The sequence below is a fragment of the Salarias fasciatus genome, unplaced genomic scaffold (assembly GCF_902148845.1).
Source record: "Salarias fasciatus unplaced genomic scaffold, fSalaFa1.1, whole genome shotgun sequence".
NCBI lineage: Eukaryota > Metazoa > Chordata > Actinopteri > Blenniiformes > Blenniidae > Salarias > Salarias fasciatus.
Window position 1 is genome coordinate 162,517 of NW_021941241.1, and position 13,269 is coordinate 175,785.

The 13,269-nt window shown below is 48.8% G+C and overlaps 2 protein-coding genes across 2 annotated transcripts; one reads left to right on the forward strand and one right to left on the reverse strand.

The window, feature by feature from the left end:
* Window positions 1-271: 271 nt before the first annotated feature.
* LOC115384447 (tubulin beta-1 chain-like) lies at window positions 272-2,884 on the forward strand. The gene is made up of 4 exons (XM_030086722.1): window positions 272-387; window positions 1,289-1,397; window positions 1,483-1,593; window positions 1,693-2,884. The coding sequence occupies exons 1-4, from the start codon at window positions 331-333 to the stop codon at window positions 2,748-2,750; spliced, it is 1,335 nt and encodes a 444-aa protein (XP_029942582.1). The 5' UTR covers window positions 272-330; the 3' UTR covers window positions 2,751-2,884.
* Window positions 2,885-3,497: 613 nt separating this feature from the next.
* Window positions 3,498-5,227, reverse strand: LOC115384445 (apoptosis regulator R1-like). The gene is made up of 2 exons (XM_030086721.1): window positions 4,595-5,227; window positions 3,498-3,629 (listed from the first exon to the last, which is right to left on the reverse strand). Exons 1-2 carry the CDS (start codon window positions 5,075-5,077, stop codon window positions 3,498-3,500), a joined length of 615 nt encoding a protein of 204 aa, XP_029942581.1. The 5' UTR covers window positions 5,078-5,227.
* Window positions 5,228-13,269: the final 8,042 nt, after the last annotated feature.

Here is a 13,269-nt window from a genome sequence, read left to right on the forward strand (position 1 = left end):
GGTGAAACAGTTCAGGAGCGGCGCTGCAAAATGAAGGCTCTTGTCATGAGCATCGCACTTCAGCTCCGCCATCATTACTTTAGTTACGAGATCGAGGCATCGATTGACACTTTGATTCAGCCAATTGTGGACGAGTGTTTGTGCAAATGATTGGTCGAGATCTACGTCAGTCACCGCCCCTTGCACCCTATAGCCAATCAGAATATGAGAAGGGAGGGGGCGGGACTTCAATTCTGGCCTATAAATGCTGAAGTTGCGGGATGTGAGTCACCATTTCTGATAGCAGACTGTTGTTTTTCATTTACTAAGCGGCAACATCTTCCAAAAGTTATGAGGGAAATCGTTCATCTGCAAGCCGGCCAGTGTGGCAATCAGATCGGCGCGAAGGTTAGTAAATACTCGCTCTTCGCCGAGGAGGCTGGTTGGAGTTTTTTCATTGAGAATATCGAGTCGGCTGCTGCTGAAGCCGGCGCTTTGTGCTCCCTGCATGGGAGACGCCACACCTTGAGACGATCACCGTGTCCTACTTTACTATAGTTCCGCTATCCGTTAATCTGAGCGGTCCATCAACACTTGAGCGCGTTTACAAGAGAAACATGTCAAAGGTTATTTGAATTAACATCAGTTAAATCTATTATTTCAATGTTCAATAATCTATTTCTTTACCCAATCAGGTCAGTGTTTGATGGTTCGCTTTATTAACTAGATGTAATCTGGAGGGAAGTGTTCTCACGGTTTCTAACAGTTCTGACAAAATCGTTTTTCTCCTGGCAAGTGATTTGAATCTTAGTGTGTGTGTATATACATACACACACACACACACACACACACACACACACACACACACTCATATATATATTCATGAAGCCAAGATGCCAGTGTCAAATTTAATTTAGTCCTAATACGTGGCATGGATTACCGTGTGCTTTAGTTTTTGTTTTATGTCATTCAAACGTGAATCACCGTAGTTTGAGCCTTCGTCTTCCTTTTTTCTTTCATTGCGGCCTCGTCTGCCGGCAGGCCGGCTTCTGTCCGGGGAGGGCGGTTAGTCACGGGGCAGGAATTTTCCAATTCAAACACCGAGCAGCCAATAAGATGCCGGGGGGCGCGCGCCCAGAACCCCCAACGGCGGGAAAGTAACGTCAGTGTTAATTAAAGAAGTCGGATCAATACCGTCAGTCCAGTAAAGGGTTAATATCCACTGGTGTGGATGGAGGTGTGTGTGGGTTTATATGTGGACTGCAGCCTCAAAGTCAGTCGACTGATTGTGTTTTGTTGTGCTTTGCAGTTCTGGGAGGTCATCAGTGACGAGCACGGCATTGACCCCACTGGGACCTACCATGGAGACAGTGACCTGCAGCTGGACAGGATCAATGTCTACTACAACGAAGCCTCCGGTAATTGAATCTCAAGACTTAATGAGTCTCTCGTTTATCATGAGCTTAGTCTTTCCTTGCCTTACATTTGTCTTTTCTCCATCAGGTGGTAAATATGTTCCCCGTGCCGTGCTTGTGGATCTGGAGCCAGGTACCATGGACTCTGTGAGGTCTGGTCCCTTCGGCCAAGTCTTCAGGCCTGACAACTTTGTCTTTGGTGGGTAATGAAATGTTCTCATCCCTGTTCTTTATTTATTTTTACTAATTGTTAGAACCGATAAGCTCCAGTGTTGTAACGCTTGTTTCTGTTCTCCAGGCCAGAGTGGTGCTGGCAATAACTGGGCCAAAGGTCACTACACTGAGGGAGCCGAGCTGGTGGACTCGGTCCTGGATGTGGTGAGGAAGGAGGCGGAGAGCTGCGACTGCCTGCAGGGTTTCCAGCTCACACACTCCCTGGGTGGCGGCACGGGGTCCGGAATGGGTACTCTCCTCATCAGCAAGATCCGCGAAGAATACCCCGACCGCATCATGAACACCTTCAGCGTGGTTCCTTCCCCCAAAGTGTCAGACACGGTGGTGGAGCCCTACAACGCCACGCTGTCGGTCCACCAGCTGGTGGAGAACACGGACGAGACCTACTGCATCGACAACGAGGCGCTCTACGACATCTGCTTCCGCACCCTCAAGCTCACCACCCCCTCATACGGAGACCTCAACCACCTGGTCTCGGCCACCATGAGCGGCGTCACCACCTGCCTGCGCTTCCCCGGCCAGCTCAACGCCGACCTGCGCAAGCTGGCGGTGAACATGGTGCCCTTCCCCCGTCTGCACTTCTTCATGCCCGGCTTCGCTCCCCTCACCAGCAGAGGCAGCCAGCAGTACCGCTCCCTCACCGTGCCCGAACTCACACAGCAGATGTTCGACGCCAAGAACATGATGGCCGCCTGCGACCCCCGTCACGGCCGCTACCTCACCGTGGCCGCCATCTTCCGAGGAAGGATGTCCATGAAGGAGGTGGACGAGCAGATGCTCAATGTCCAGAACAAGAATAGCAGCTACTTTGTGGAGTGGATCCCCAACAACGTGAAGACGGCCGTGTGCGACATCCCGCCCAGAGGCCTCAAGATGGCCGCCACCTTCATCGGCAACAGCACCGCCATCCAGGAGCTCTTCAAGCGCATCTCCGAGCAGTTCACCGCCATGTTCAGGCGCAAGGCTTTCCTGCACTGGTACACCGGCGAGGGAATGGATGAGATGGAGTTCACTGAGGCCGAGAGTAACATGAACGACTTGGTGTCCGAGTACCAGCAGTACCAGGACGCCACCGCAGAGGAGGAGGGCGAGTTCGACGAGGGCGACGAGGAGCTGGCTTAAGGGCTCCGCTCAAAATGGACTGAAGGCCTGTGTGTTCGCCGGTCTCCACTGTTCTGGTTTAAGTGTTTGGACGGCCTGTTCTGTTCAAGTGTCTTTGGTTAAGTTTGTTTGTTGAATAAAAGTTATGAAGCTTATTTCTTCCTGCTTGGAGTCTTCATATTGGCTCTGTACGAATGATGCTCTGGTTCCAAACATGTCTCTTCTTCATCTTCACTTTAATTCGTTTTTTCACAATAGTATCGGCACATTTTTCAGTTTTCTCCCTTTTTACAGCTGTACATAATGTAACTTCAAATCAGAGCAAGTTATTTCAATTGAACAGACACATTTTCAGAGTCCCTGATGAAAAGCTTGAAGGTTCCGTAGAGAGACAAACCAGCTGTTCCACAGGAGGCAACAGGAGTGACGGTGAAGTGGAAGAAACCTGCAGAACCAGGCTTCACAGGACTGAAACATCTCAGTGACAGAAATAAGGCTCCGGTGGCAGTAACGAAAACGAAGCATCAGAGCTGAGCCTGGTCAGTGTACTCTGTAACCCTCTGAATACGCACACCGTCAGTACAGCTCATTAACCTGGGAGCAGGTTCATCTCTAATATCAGATCAAAGTTCTCACAGCTGAAATCGCATCAGTTCTCAGCAGCACGTGACTGCTGGAAAGCCTTCAATGGCTCCACGTTCCTCCATCTGACCCGTGGACTGACTGCAGGGTGCAGTGCTGTGGAGCTCCAGCAGGAGGCAGTGTTTCCTAACACATCCTCCTCTTCCACAGGGAGTAGGTGAGGATGCTGATGGTGAGCACCAGCAGGGTCCAGCAGCACACCTTCTTCACCTGGACCTCCAGGTCCGGCTTTGGCCCGAAACGTGACACGAACCCGCTCTGTGGAGAACAACCAGGCAAACGTTCCCCGTTAGAAAGCTCCGGCCTGCAGCTCCGGGCCGCGGTTTGACTCTACAGAACTTCAGGGAGAACTGAGCGGCATCCAGGCCCCGTTTACAGGACTTTCTGATCAATTCAAATGTCCTTAATTGGATCATTTCAGGTAAATGATGACATCCTTTTCATCAAAGTATAGAAGAACTTTGTTCAGCAATTTCAACTGTCGACGGTATAGGTATGGGTCAAAAACACAGTTCATTGATTTGTTGGCTTTTGATGGCAATGCCAGGAGGTGGAGAGTGGTTTGGTCTCAGACTGGACTCCTCCAGGCTCAGTCTCCTGTTTCAGCTCTCTCCCTGCTTCAGCTGATGTCGACATCTTTGTGAAGCTTGTAAAAAAGCCCAGTAACGAGCCGTAGTTGCAGTCAGTTGCGCTGCAACTCGGAGGACACCAGCCCTGGAGGCCCAGAGTTTGAGACCCCTGAGGATCAGCCGGACCACCGGCAGGTAGAAAGTAAGGTCTGTGGGGTAACTTAGAGTGACAGGAGGGCAAATTCTGTCAAATTACAGACTAAAACTTTCACTCAGAATTGTTTGGAAACCAAAATTAATCAGTTCTTGTAAATTTCTACACTGACAAAGTAACTAGATTTGTAGGATATACACCAACCGACACACCTTTGACACATTTTGCTGAAACATGTTGAAGGTATGTTTTAAAAACTGAGTTGCTTGAAAAGAAGAAAGCAAAATACTAATGTGTGCATTGTGCTTGAAGCTCTGTTCATCCCCCCACACTTCAGAAGAACCAGCGACACCTGGGTTGATCCGGCGGGACCGTCCAGCCCAGATCTAAGGGGACAACTGGACCTCACCCTGACCATTCAATGGACTGAGAAGTTGGCGTGGAGTGGGATTTCAGGGTTTGCAGAGCAGAGCGTATCCTCTGTGTGGCTCCTCACTCACCCAGCCTCCCTTGTCCCGTATCTCAGGGCAGATGACCCTCTCCACGTAGCCCCCCACACACTCCTTGAGCTGGGGCAGCACCGGCAGCATGCCCCTCTGGTGGCAGTGCAGAGCCATCTGCCCGGCCAGGACGTACACGGACAGCACGGCGCTCCAGGCCAGGTCTCTGCGCCGCCTCCCGTGGACGGGCGGGAAGAAGTGCTCGTCCAGGATGCCCACCAGCACGGGGCAGGCCGTGCGCTCCGTCACGTCCCGGAAGACGCGAGGCCAGCGCCGGAAGAAGATGGGGAAGCGGGTGAGGAGCTGGTCTCCGGCGTGCCTCAGGGCGGCAGCGCCGGCCGAGGGAGCGGCCCCCGCGCTGCCGCCCGCCCCCCCCGTGGTCACGTAGTCGATGTAGTCGTGGGCCATGAAGAAAGCCTCTCTCACCAGCGGGTCGGGACTGTTCAGGCCCAGGCTGGCCTCGGCCTCCTCCGACTGACACATGGCCGCCTCTGACTGCCACGTCTCTACGGAGCGAGCTGCGTTCTGCTCATGACGGCTCCGAAGACGCTTCCAACCCTCTCAGCACACAGAAGACCAAATAAACACAACTGCAGCAGGAAAGAAGTGACTCACGTCCTCCGGTGAAAGACGCTCGGCGGAGTGTGTGTGCTGCAGCCGGAGTGGGTCACTCAGTCCTCTCCACACCTAAATATAGAGCTCTTGTTGGAAACTGACACTGATCTCCAACCTCATATGCATAATCATAGCTGTCCTGACACACATCCCCATTCCAACACAGGCAGCCCAATCTAAATAAAGAGGACGGAGCAGGCTCAGAGGCAGGTTTGACCACACAGCGCCGATAATCCTGGGAATCACTGCTGAGGGCGCCCAGCGCCATGCACCTCACCGGCTTCAGCTTTTCTATAGCGACAAAAGGTTATTTCCACAGAGGTGAAGGCATTTTATTATTGTGCCTTAAATTTGGAGCGCTGTCACTAAGAGCAGATTTCAAGTGAAAACGCCAAACTTCTGCAGAGTTTTAGGTCTGGTTACGAGACCATCGTGCTGGGAGCCACTGAAGACACAATTTCTGGAAAACACTCCGGCTCCGTCATCATGCAGACCGGCCAATACGACACTTTCTGGAAACGCTCTGACTCCTCCTCCTGGTAGACGATTTTAACTCCATTCCTGGCTCTGCACACCAGCCGTAGTAAACACTTCTTCTGCACATGCTCAGTGTGTGTATACTGTATTGTTCTCTGCAGTGTGTGTGTGTGTGTGTGTGTGTGGCTTTCACTTGAAACAGGACCCAAACCGCTTGGCTACCGTTTGTGAGTTCACACCAAATTTTAAGTGATTTTCTTTCTAATCTCCCTTATTGTCCCTAAATTTCCTGAACATTTGATAGACTGTATTCCACAAAGCAAAAACAGACCGTTTTAATGTTTAGTCTCTTAACAAATTCAAATGACCTTACAAAAAGACTGTTACAGCTCCGCTGTCACAAGGCCAGATACAGGAAGTCATTCCTGCCACAGGCCATCACTCTGAACAATAACTCTCTCCTGGCTGATAGAGAGGAAACTCACAGCTCTATGCTACTTAGGTCCATTTTTCTGGATAGCAGTCCTAACCTAACATCCTAACATTCCGCATGTCCTTCGTTTACTCTCTCTCTTTCTCTCTACCTATATATACATATATATATATATATATATATATATATATATATATATATATATATATATATATATATATATATATATATATATATATATACTTTTTTGTGTGGTTTTTTCCAAAGCTGCTGTAACATCACAATTTCGTGATTAATAAAGTAACACTCTACTCTACTCTAAAACCCATGCTTATAGAAATAGCCCTTTACAGCCATTCATTTTCTAAAGAAATTAAAAGCAAGCGTCCGCACTTAAATCTGCCCTAATGTATGCTGTGAATTTTTTAAAGTAACTGTGTAAACACACTGTCTGTGTGTGTGTGTGTGTGTGTGTGTGTGTGTGTGTGTGTCTCTGTGTGTGTGTGTGCGTGTGTGTGTCAACAACAACAAAACCCCATCAGACTCTACAAAGAATTTCCTCTTGAACAGTGTGACTGGGCCTGTGTCTCACCACATGGGAGCACTGATGTATCGCCAAAGCGCGTGTGTGTGTGTGTGTGTGTGTGTGTGTGTGTGTGTGTGTGTGTGTGTGTGTGTGTGTGTGTGTCTGTGTGTGTGTGTGTGTGTGTGCGCGCGCGCGTTCTTGTATTTCTATCCTTGTTGGGGCCAAATGTCCCCACAAGGATAGCAAAACGTGGAACGACGTGCCTTGTGGGGACCTTTTTCCGGTCCTAAGTAGGAGAAACAGTGTTTTCTTGACCATGTTGTTGTTACTGAAAAAAGTAAAAGTGCAAAAACATTTCTTTAGGGTTAGGCTTTGTTGTGGTGTAGGTTAGGGTTAGGGTAAGGGTCAGGGTTAGGGGCTAGACATGAATGGGAGTCAATGGACGGTCCCCACAAGGATAGAAATACAAGACTGTGAGCGTGCGTGCGTGTGTTTGTGTGCTCATGTGGAATCTGATTGCTCCTGTTTGCATTTAAACTCATAACCACTTGTTTTCACTGAACTTGAGCATCGCAGCATTTCCAGAATTGCCTCACATGTGGGTCAGTCCCATCTCCCCACATGAACCCGGCTCCGAGCCGGGGAATCGGCCCTCTAAAACATGACATTTAGATAAACCTGGTTGAATTGTGGCCGACTCCCTGTGATATGGCCGACTGTGGGCTGGCGCTGGGGCACGATAGGTCTACGTTGTCCTTTTAGTGTTTGCTTTTATGAAACGGCTCTATGCACCACATGGGGATCAATCAAAAGCTCGGCGTATGGTATTTATGTTCGTTGTTAACATACTGATTTATAGCGGAGCAAAGACATGATCAAGTGCTGCCATTAGTGACTCTGTTCTCTGTTCTCCGGCCATCTGGCGCAGCATACATTGTGAATGTGCATGGGAGGGAAGATAAGGCTAATCATCCAGAATTAACCTCAACCACACACACACACACACACACACACACACACACACACACACACACACACACACACACACACTCCACTATCTGAGTGACTGTGTAAAATGACTACCTAGTTGTTCCTCATCGCTGATCCAGGAGCAGAGGAAGTGACATGGATGATAGAGGCTCCTATCAGGCCTCTCATATGCTCGTGTGGCAACATCTGCGAGCGGGGGACATTTCCTGTCTCCTGCAAAGGCTTTTTGTGTCTTTCCACGTGGTCACATATGAAAGGAAGGTGCAAGTTAACAGGAAACGTGCTGTAGCGCTGAGCGTTGTTTCTAGTGCAACGTGCCAGAAGTATGCTGCAGGTATGACCACTAACTTTAGCATTTGCCTGCTGTTATTAAACTGGAATCTTAAATAATACTGGATTAAACTGACAGTTTTACATGCATAAATCACAGTGGGTCTGATTAGGATTTGTGCTGGATGCACCGGTACTCCATTGCAAGTTTTGCTGGAAAAGTATGAGTACTAAGCTTTAACCGCTTGCCTAAACTGAGTACCGGTACTTATTAAATACCATAAATCCTAATTTGTACTGCATACACAAATGACAGGTGAAGTCCATGTGTTGACTTCTCCACACAGCCTCCTGGTAGACACTCCGTCACCGTGTGACTGCAGGCGGTACCGAGGGGCCGGGCTCGCTGTTCATGACCGCATCAGTGAGACTGCAATCATGGTTAGCATGTAGCATCACTGGAGTACGAGCTGAAAAACCCTTTAGCATGTAGCATCACTGGTGTGTGAGCCTGAAACCCTTTGGCATGTAGCATGGCTCAGAATTACATGCTGAGCAATTAAACTAATAAGCAACTTTGGGCAAACTCTGCTGCTCCAGCTGTCTTCTGTAGGTACTGCTATCGGTACTCGGTATTGGCAACTCGCTGAAGGTTAATACTCTTACTTGTACTTGTCCGGTTTAAGAAGTGGCATCAGTGCATCCTGAATTTTCAGTTGATGGCCACACGTCATCAAGATGTCATTGTCACAGCTGCATGTCATTTGCTGGTTCTGGGCTCTGAACCATTTTCTGGTGACGCTGCTTTAGGTTCAGACTGGTGGATCCACACTGAGCTTCCTTCCTTTGTCACTCACCATGTTTGCCTTGTAAACTAGCCCCGCCCACTCCTCATCCGGGTTTGGATTTTGGAGTTGGGCTCAGTCTGGGTAGGAGCCCATAGAAGGGGATTTCACTCGGTCGTGAAACGGCCGAGCCAATCAGCGTTGCCACTTTTTGTTTTCAAATTTTTTTGGCGAATTCCGGTGGGTAAACCGGAAGTGACACCATCACTGCGCGTAGCGGAGATTACGAACTTTAACTTTCACCATCGTCTGAAAGCTGCAATCAGTAAAGTTATAGCCAAAATACCAAATATTACAACAATCAAGCAAGAGCAAGAGTCTGCGCTTGGTGAGTTTCTTACAGGAAAAGACTTTTTCGCGTGTCTTTGCATGTAGGGAAGCTAGAGCTAATGAGCTAATGCTAACCCTTAGAAAAGAGAACGCATTTTGATGACGTATTTGTTTTGAAGCGCTGATTGGCTGAAGTACGCTGTCAGTCAAAGGAGGAACCGACACCCCCTGCAAGAATTTTCAATGGGCTGCTATCCAGACTAAGCTTAACTCCAAATCCAAATGTGGATGAGGAGTGGGCGGGTCTGATTTACGAGGCTATCACCATGTGGCACTTTGAACAAATGTCAGTAACATTCGTCTCTCCCCTGTGGCCCCTTCTCTCTCTCGTCTCCTGTATTTTTCTCTCCTATCGCATCACCCCAACATGATCAGCAGATTAACAAGTTCTACAGTAACTTGTGTTTACTCAGGTGGAACTGATGGTTTTCTTCCTGTAAAAATTCCTAGAAATGACTGTGTTAAATGTGTCGTTACATAAATTAAACTGAAATTAAGTGAATTGTTACTCAATGTGCAACTTTTAGTATTAACATCTGAGTAACGTAGCCAGAAATGGAGATTTTTGTAAAACTACCAAGTCCAGGAGATTATGCACTGGGACCAGTGCAAGGACCAGAATGTGTTGTTTTCACTGGTTTACACGACGACAGAGATTCTTCATAAAGTTCTGTTTTCAGAGTCTCTGAGCACCGCTGGAGCATAAACAGACACACCAACAGCACTCACTCAAAGTTTGGTGTTCACTTGAAATTGTTGCAGTGTAAACTGGGCCTTTAGTCACCATGTGGTTGCTTCACGACAAAACACACACACACACACACACACACACACACACACACACACACACACACACACACACACACACACACACACACACACACAGAAAGGATCAGCTATAATTAAATCCCATGCGTCTCCGCTAATAAAACGAGCAGAGCTGCAGAGTTGGTTTCTCAAGAACGTGGCTGCCTCGAGTAAATTTAGGCGGCAGCCCTGCTGCAGGAAACAATGCCGTTTGTGTGCCTTATCTTCCTGCAGCACAAGAGTATCTCAGGAAGTCTCTTATCAACATCTGCACAGAAGTTGAAATGCACTTTGAAGTTCCTATCCACTGCACAGAGAGAGAGAGAGAAAAAAACAAGAAGAAGAAGAAGAAGGCTCAAATAAAAGCTGCAAGGTGACAGGGAAAGGTTGAACAAAGCAGACAGATGAAAACCGACCTCCTCCTGCTCCTCCCGCCAACCCGCAGTCAAACAATCGCGATCCCCACACCTCTTTGTTCGGGACTCCCATCAGCCCCACAGCGGGAGGTGTGGTCAGAAAGGAGAGGAAATTGCTCTGAATTTGTGGGTAATTGAAAACACCTATATCCCCCCGCGTGTCCGTCCCTACCTGCTCTGAAAGCCTCCACAGCCCGCCCCCTCCGCGGCACCACCTCTTCCCAGCCCGTCCTCCGCCTCCCACCGGACTGAATTGATGCAAACGACCGCGCGCCCGTTCGCCGTCTGGAGGAGAGGTGACCCACTTGTGCGGTTCGCCCGCTGTCTCCTGCCCTGCCTTCCCCAATTGCAGGTATTGATGCTCCGCCATTGTTTCCCCCCTGCCCAGGGGGTGGAGTGGTTTGTGGGAAAATTGGGGGACCCCTCAGGTTTTTGATGGCTTTTATCGATTCACACCAGACTCTCCAGCTCCCATTTACCCTTTGCTACGCCGTGCAGGCTTTTTAGATAGCAGCTGTACCTGCAGAGGTGGCCATTGTTAAGTGGTATCACTCTTTTCTACTGATGCATAAGCACCATTTTCTGTCATTTTTTCCCCCTCCTGTATGTCTGATCAGTGGACACAGACAGAAACCTTGAGGCGTAGAGATGCTCCAATAGCACTTTTTAAAGGACGAGTACGAGGACTAACCTTGAGTTACTTGCTGACACAGAGTACAGATCTGCGTACTTATTGAATGCCATGAAGCCTAATTCATACTGCATATGCAAATGATATGTGAAGGCCATATGTGGACGCCACGTCACCTCCAACAGCCTCCCAGTCTACAGCATGCATCTGTCTACACACTGAGGGGCTGAATTGCTGTTAATGACTGTATCAATCAGCCTTTAACCATGTTTAGCATGTAGCATGGCTGGGAGCTACATACAGTATTGGATTCGATACCTGATACAGTGCTAATATTGGTGCATTCTCATTGCTTCACTCCAGTATCTCAAATTAAAGCTGCTCTATGTTCAAATGTTCCTCCTTAATTGCTGGGTCTGTCGTAATCGGGAATAAACGGCCTCCATCTCTTTATGAATCAAACTTACATAAGAAAAACAAAAGTTTGACCTTGAAACTTCTTGTCTCTTTTGTCTCAGTGTCAAATGGTGGAGATGCCAACTCCACCCAGAAAGGCCTACTCAGTATGAGACAAATGCTCGGCATTAGACACTTCTTTAAAAAAACGGCTAAATTTGTGGGTGGGGAGCTCCATCAAAGTCTCCGTGTGAGCATCAGACTGCAGAAAGTACCTCCCCTCTCATTTTGCGCCGGTTGCTTAATTAATTCCTTGTTTCCTTAAAAGCCTGATGAATGGAAGATGTAATACCTACGAGAGCTCATCTTCCTGTCTCCACACCATCTGGGTAATTACATTTAGTGTCTGCACCCGGGGAAAAAACCTTGCTCGCTGCTGCTTGTGATTCCGACTCATCTCCTCAACTTCCCAACTTTCCTGCCATGTCTGAAACTCAAAGCAGCGAAGAGCGGCGCTAGCCACGCAGCCGAAAAGACACGACAGCGCACCACTTAGAGCGAAACTCCAGCTTCAAAAAGACCCCGGCGAGGAAGACGTCGCAGTACGAGACTCCACGATTGATCTCCGGCAAAAAAAACTGCAGTAATGAGCGCTTAGCAACCAAACACGGAGACAAAGTAGGAAGAAGAAGAAGAATCATAACAAGGAGCTGGCAGATTAGCGCGCTAACAGCCTATTGAGATGTAGAACAATTGGCGGCGGCGTGATCCAATTGGAGCGTACAGAAATAGAGCTTCAGAGGCTGTGAAGGAGAGGAGAGGTGAGACAGCGACTCTCCATGCCAATAACCATCTCTTCATCTTCACCCCTTTGACACCGGCGTTCACCCACTGGAATATATATCACTTTCAAAACGCTCCTCAAACATTTAATTTTCAACTTGAGGTGTACGTCTTGTTTATATAACCAAAGCCTCGTCTCAATTAGAGCAGCCGGGGGTGGGAGGGAAGGAGGGTGCAGGTCTGTCTACCCCCTCCTGTTCGCTCCCTCTATTCTCATTTATGAACAGTCACACACACTCCGCAGCTCCGTTTTACACACACACACACACACACACACACACACACACACACACACACACACACACACACACACACACACACACACACACACACACACACTTACCTGCATAGCTGCCAGGGAGATAATGAGATTACAAATCTATTTTTGTCAGTTGGGTACCTGCAAGTGATGCATTAGTGGAAACATTCCACAGCACTACAGCGATTACCCAAATGAATGGGACTGAAATCGCTCTCCTCATTTTCCCGCTTTAATGCCCGTCACACTCGCTCACCTGGACTTACTTCTCTCGACCCTCTCCGACCTCGTTGCTCCAAGACAACGCCGGCCCGGGCGACGGCACGGCACCGTGAAGGCAGCGCTCGTGTTGTGTTGACTGAAAGGCTTCCAGATGGTTCGTCACGTCGCGGTTCAGTCAAAGCTCCAAATACACGACAACATTCTGGGTGAAGACGTGTCGCTTCCGTGAGTCCGTTTCCAAAAAGTTTCACCTTTACATGATAATGTTTTGAAAACGATATGCATTTACACAGAGCCAGTATAATCTGGGCTGGCATCAGGGCCAGGACTAAGAGAGTCATGACATTTTGGAGGAAAGCGTCGTCATTGTCCATCAGGGCTGGCGAGGGTGATGTCACCCCGCAGTGCATGCTGGGATTTGCGGGCAGCTGAAAAGTTTGTGCCGGCTGCCTGCACGGCGCCGTCCTTCTGTGCTCTTCGTTTGTTTTAACAAGTGCGACGGTCGTTCACGCCACCGCTCCATGAACAAAACCATGGGCTGTGATTTCATTGCAGTCAACGACAGATATCACTTTCGGAGAAGGGGACGGGGAGGGTGTAGCGGCCGTGAGCAGT

Bases quoted from the DNA above. Each gene is read 5' to 3' on its own strand.
- LOC115384447 (XM_030086722.1), top strand. From the start codon at position 331: ATGAGGGAAATCGTTCATCTGCAAGCCGGCCAGTGTGGCAATCAGATC. The intron at 388-1,288 runs GTTAGTAAATAC...TGTGCTTTGCAG, and splicing joins GCAATCAGATCGGCGCGAAG to TTCTGGGAGGTCATCAGTGA. The intron at 1,398-1,482 runs GTAATTGAATCT...TTTCTCCATCAG, and splicing joins CTACTACAACGAAGCCTCCG to GTGGTAAATATGTTCCCCGT.
- LOC115384445 (XM_030086721.1), bottom strand. From the start codon at position 5,077: ATGTGTCAGTCGGAGGAGGCCGAGGCCAGCCTGGGCCTGAACAGTCCC. The intron at 3,630-4,594 runs GTGAGTGAGGAG...TGTTCTCCACAG, and splicing joins TACGGGACAAGGGAGGCTGG to AGCGGGTTCGTGTCACGTTT.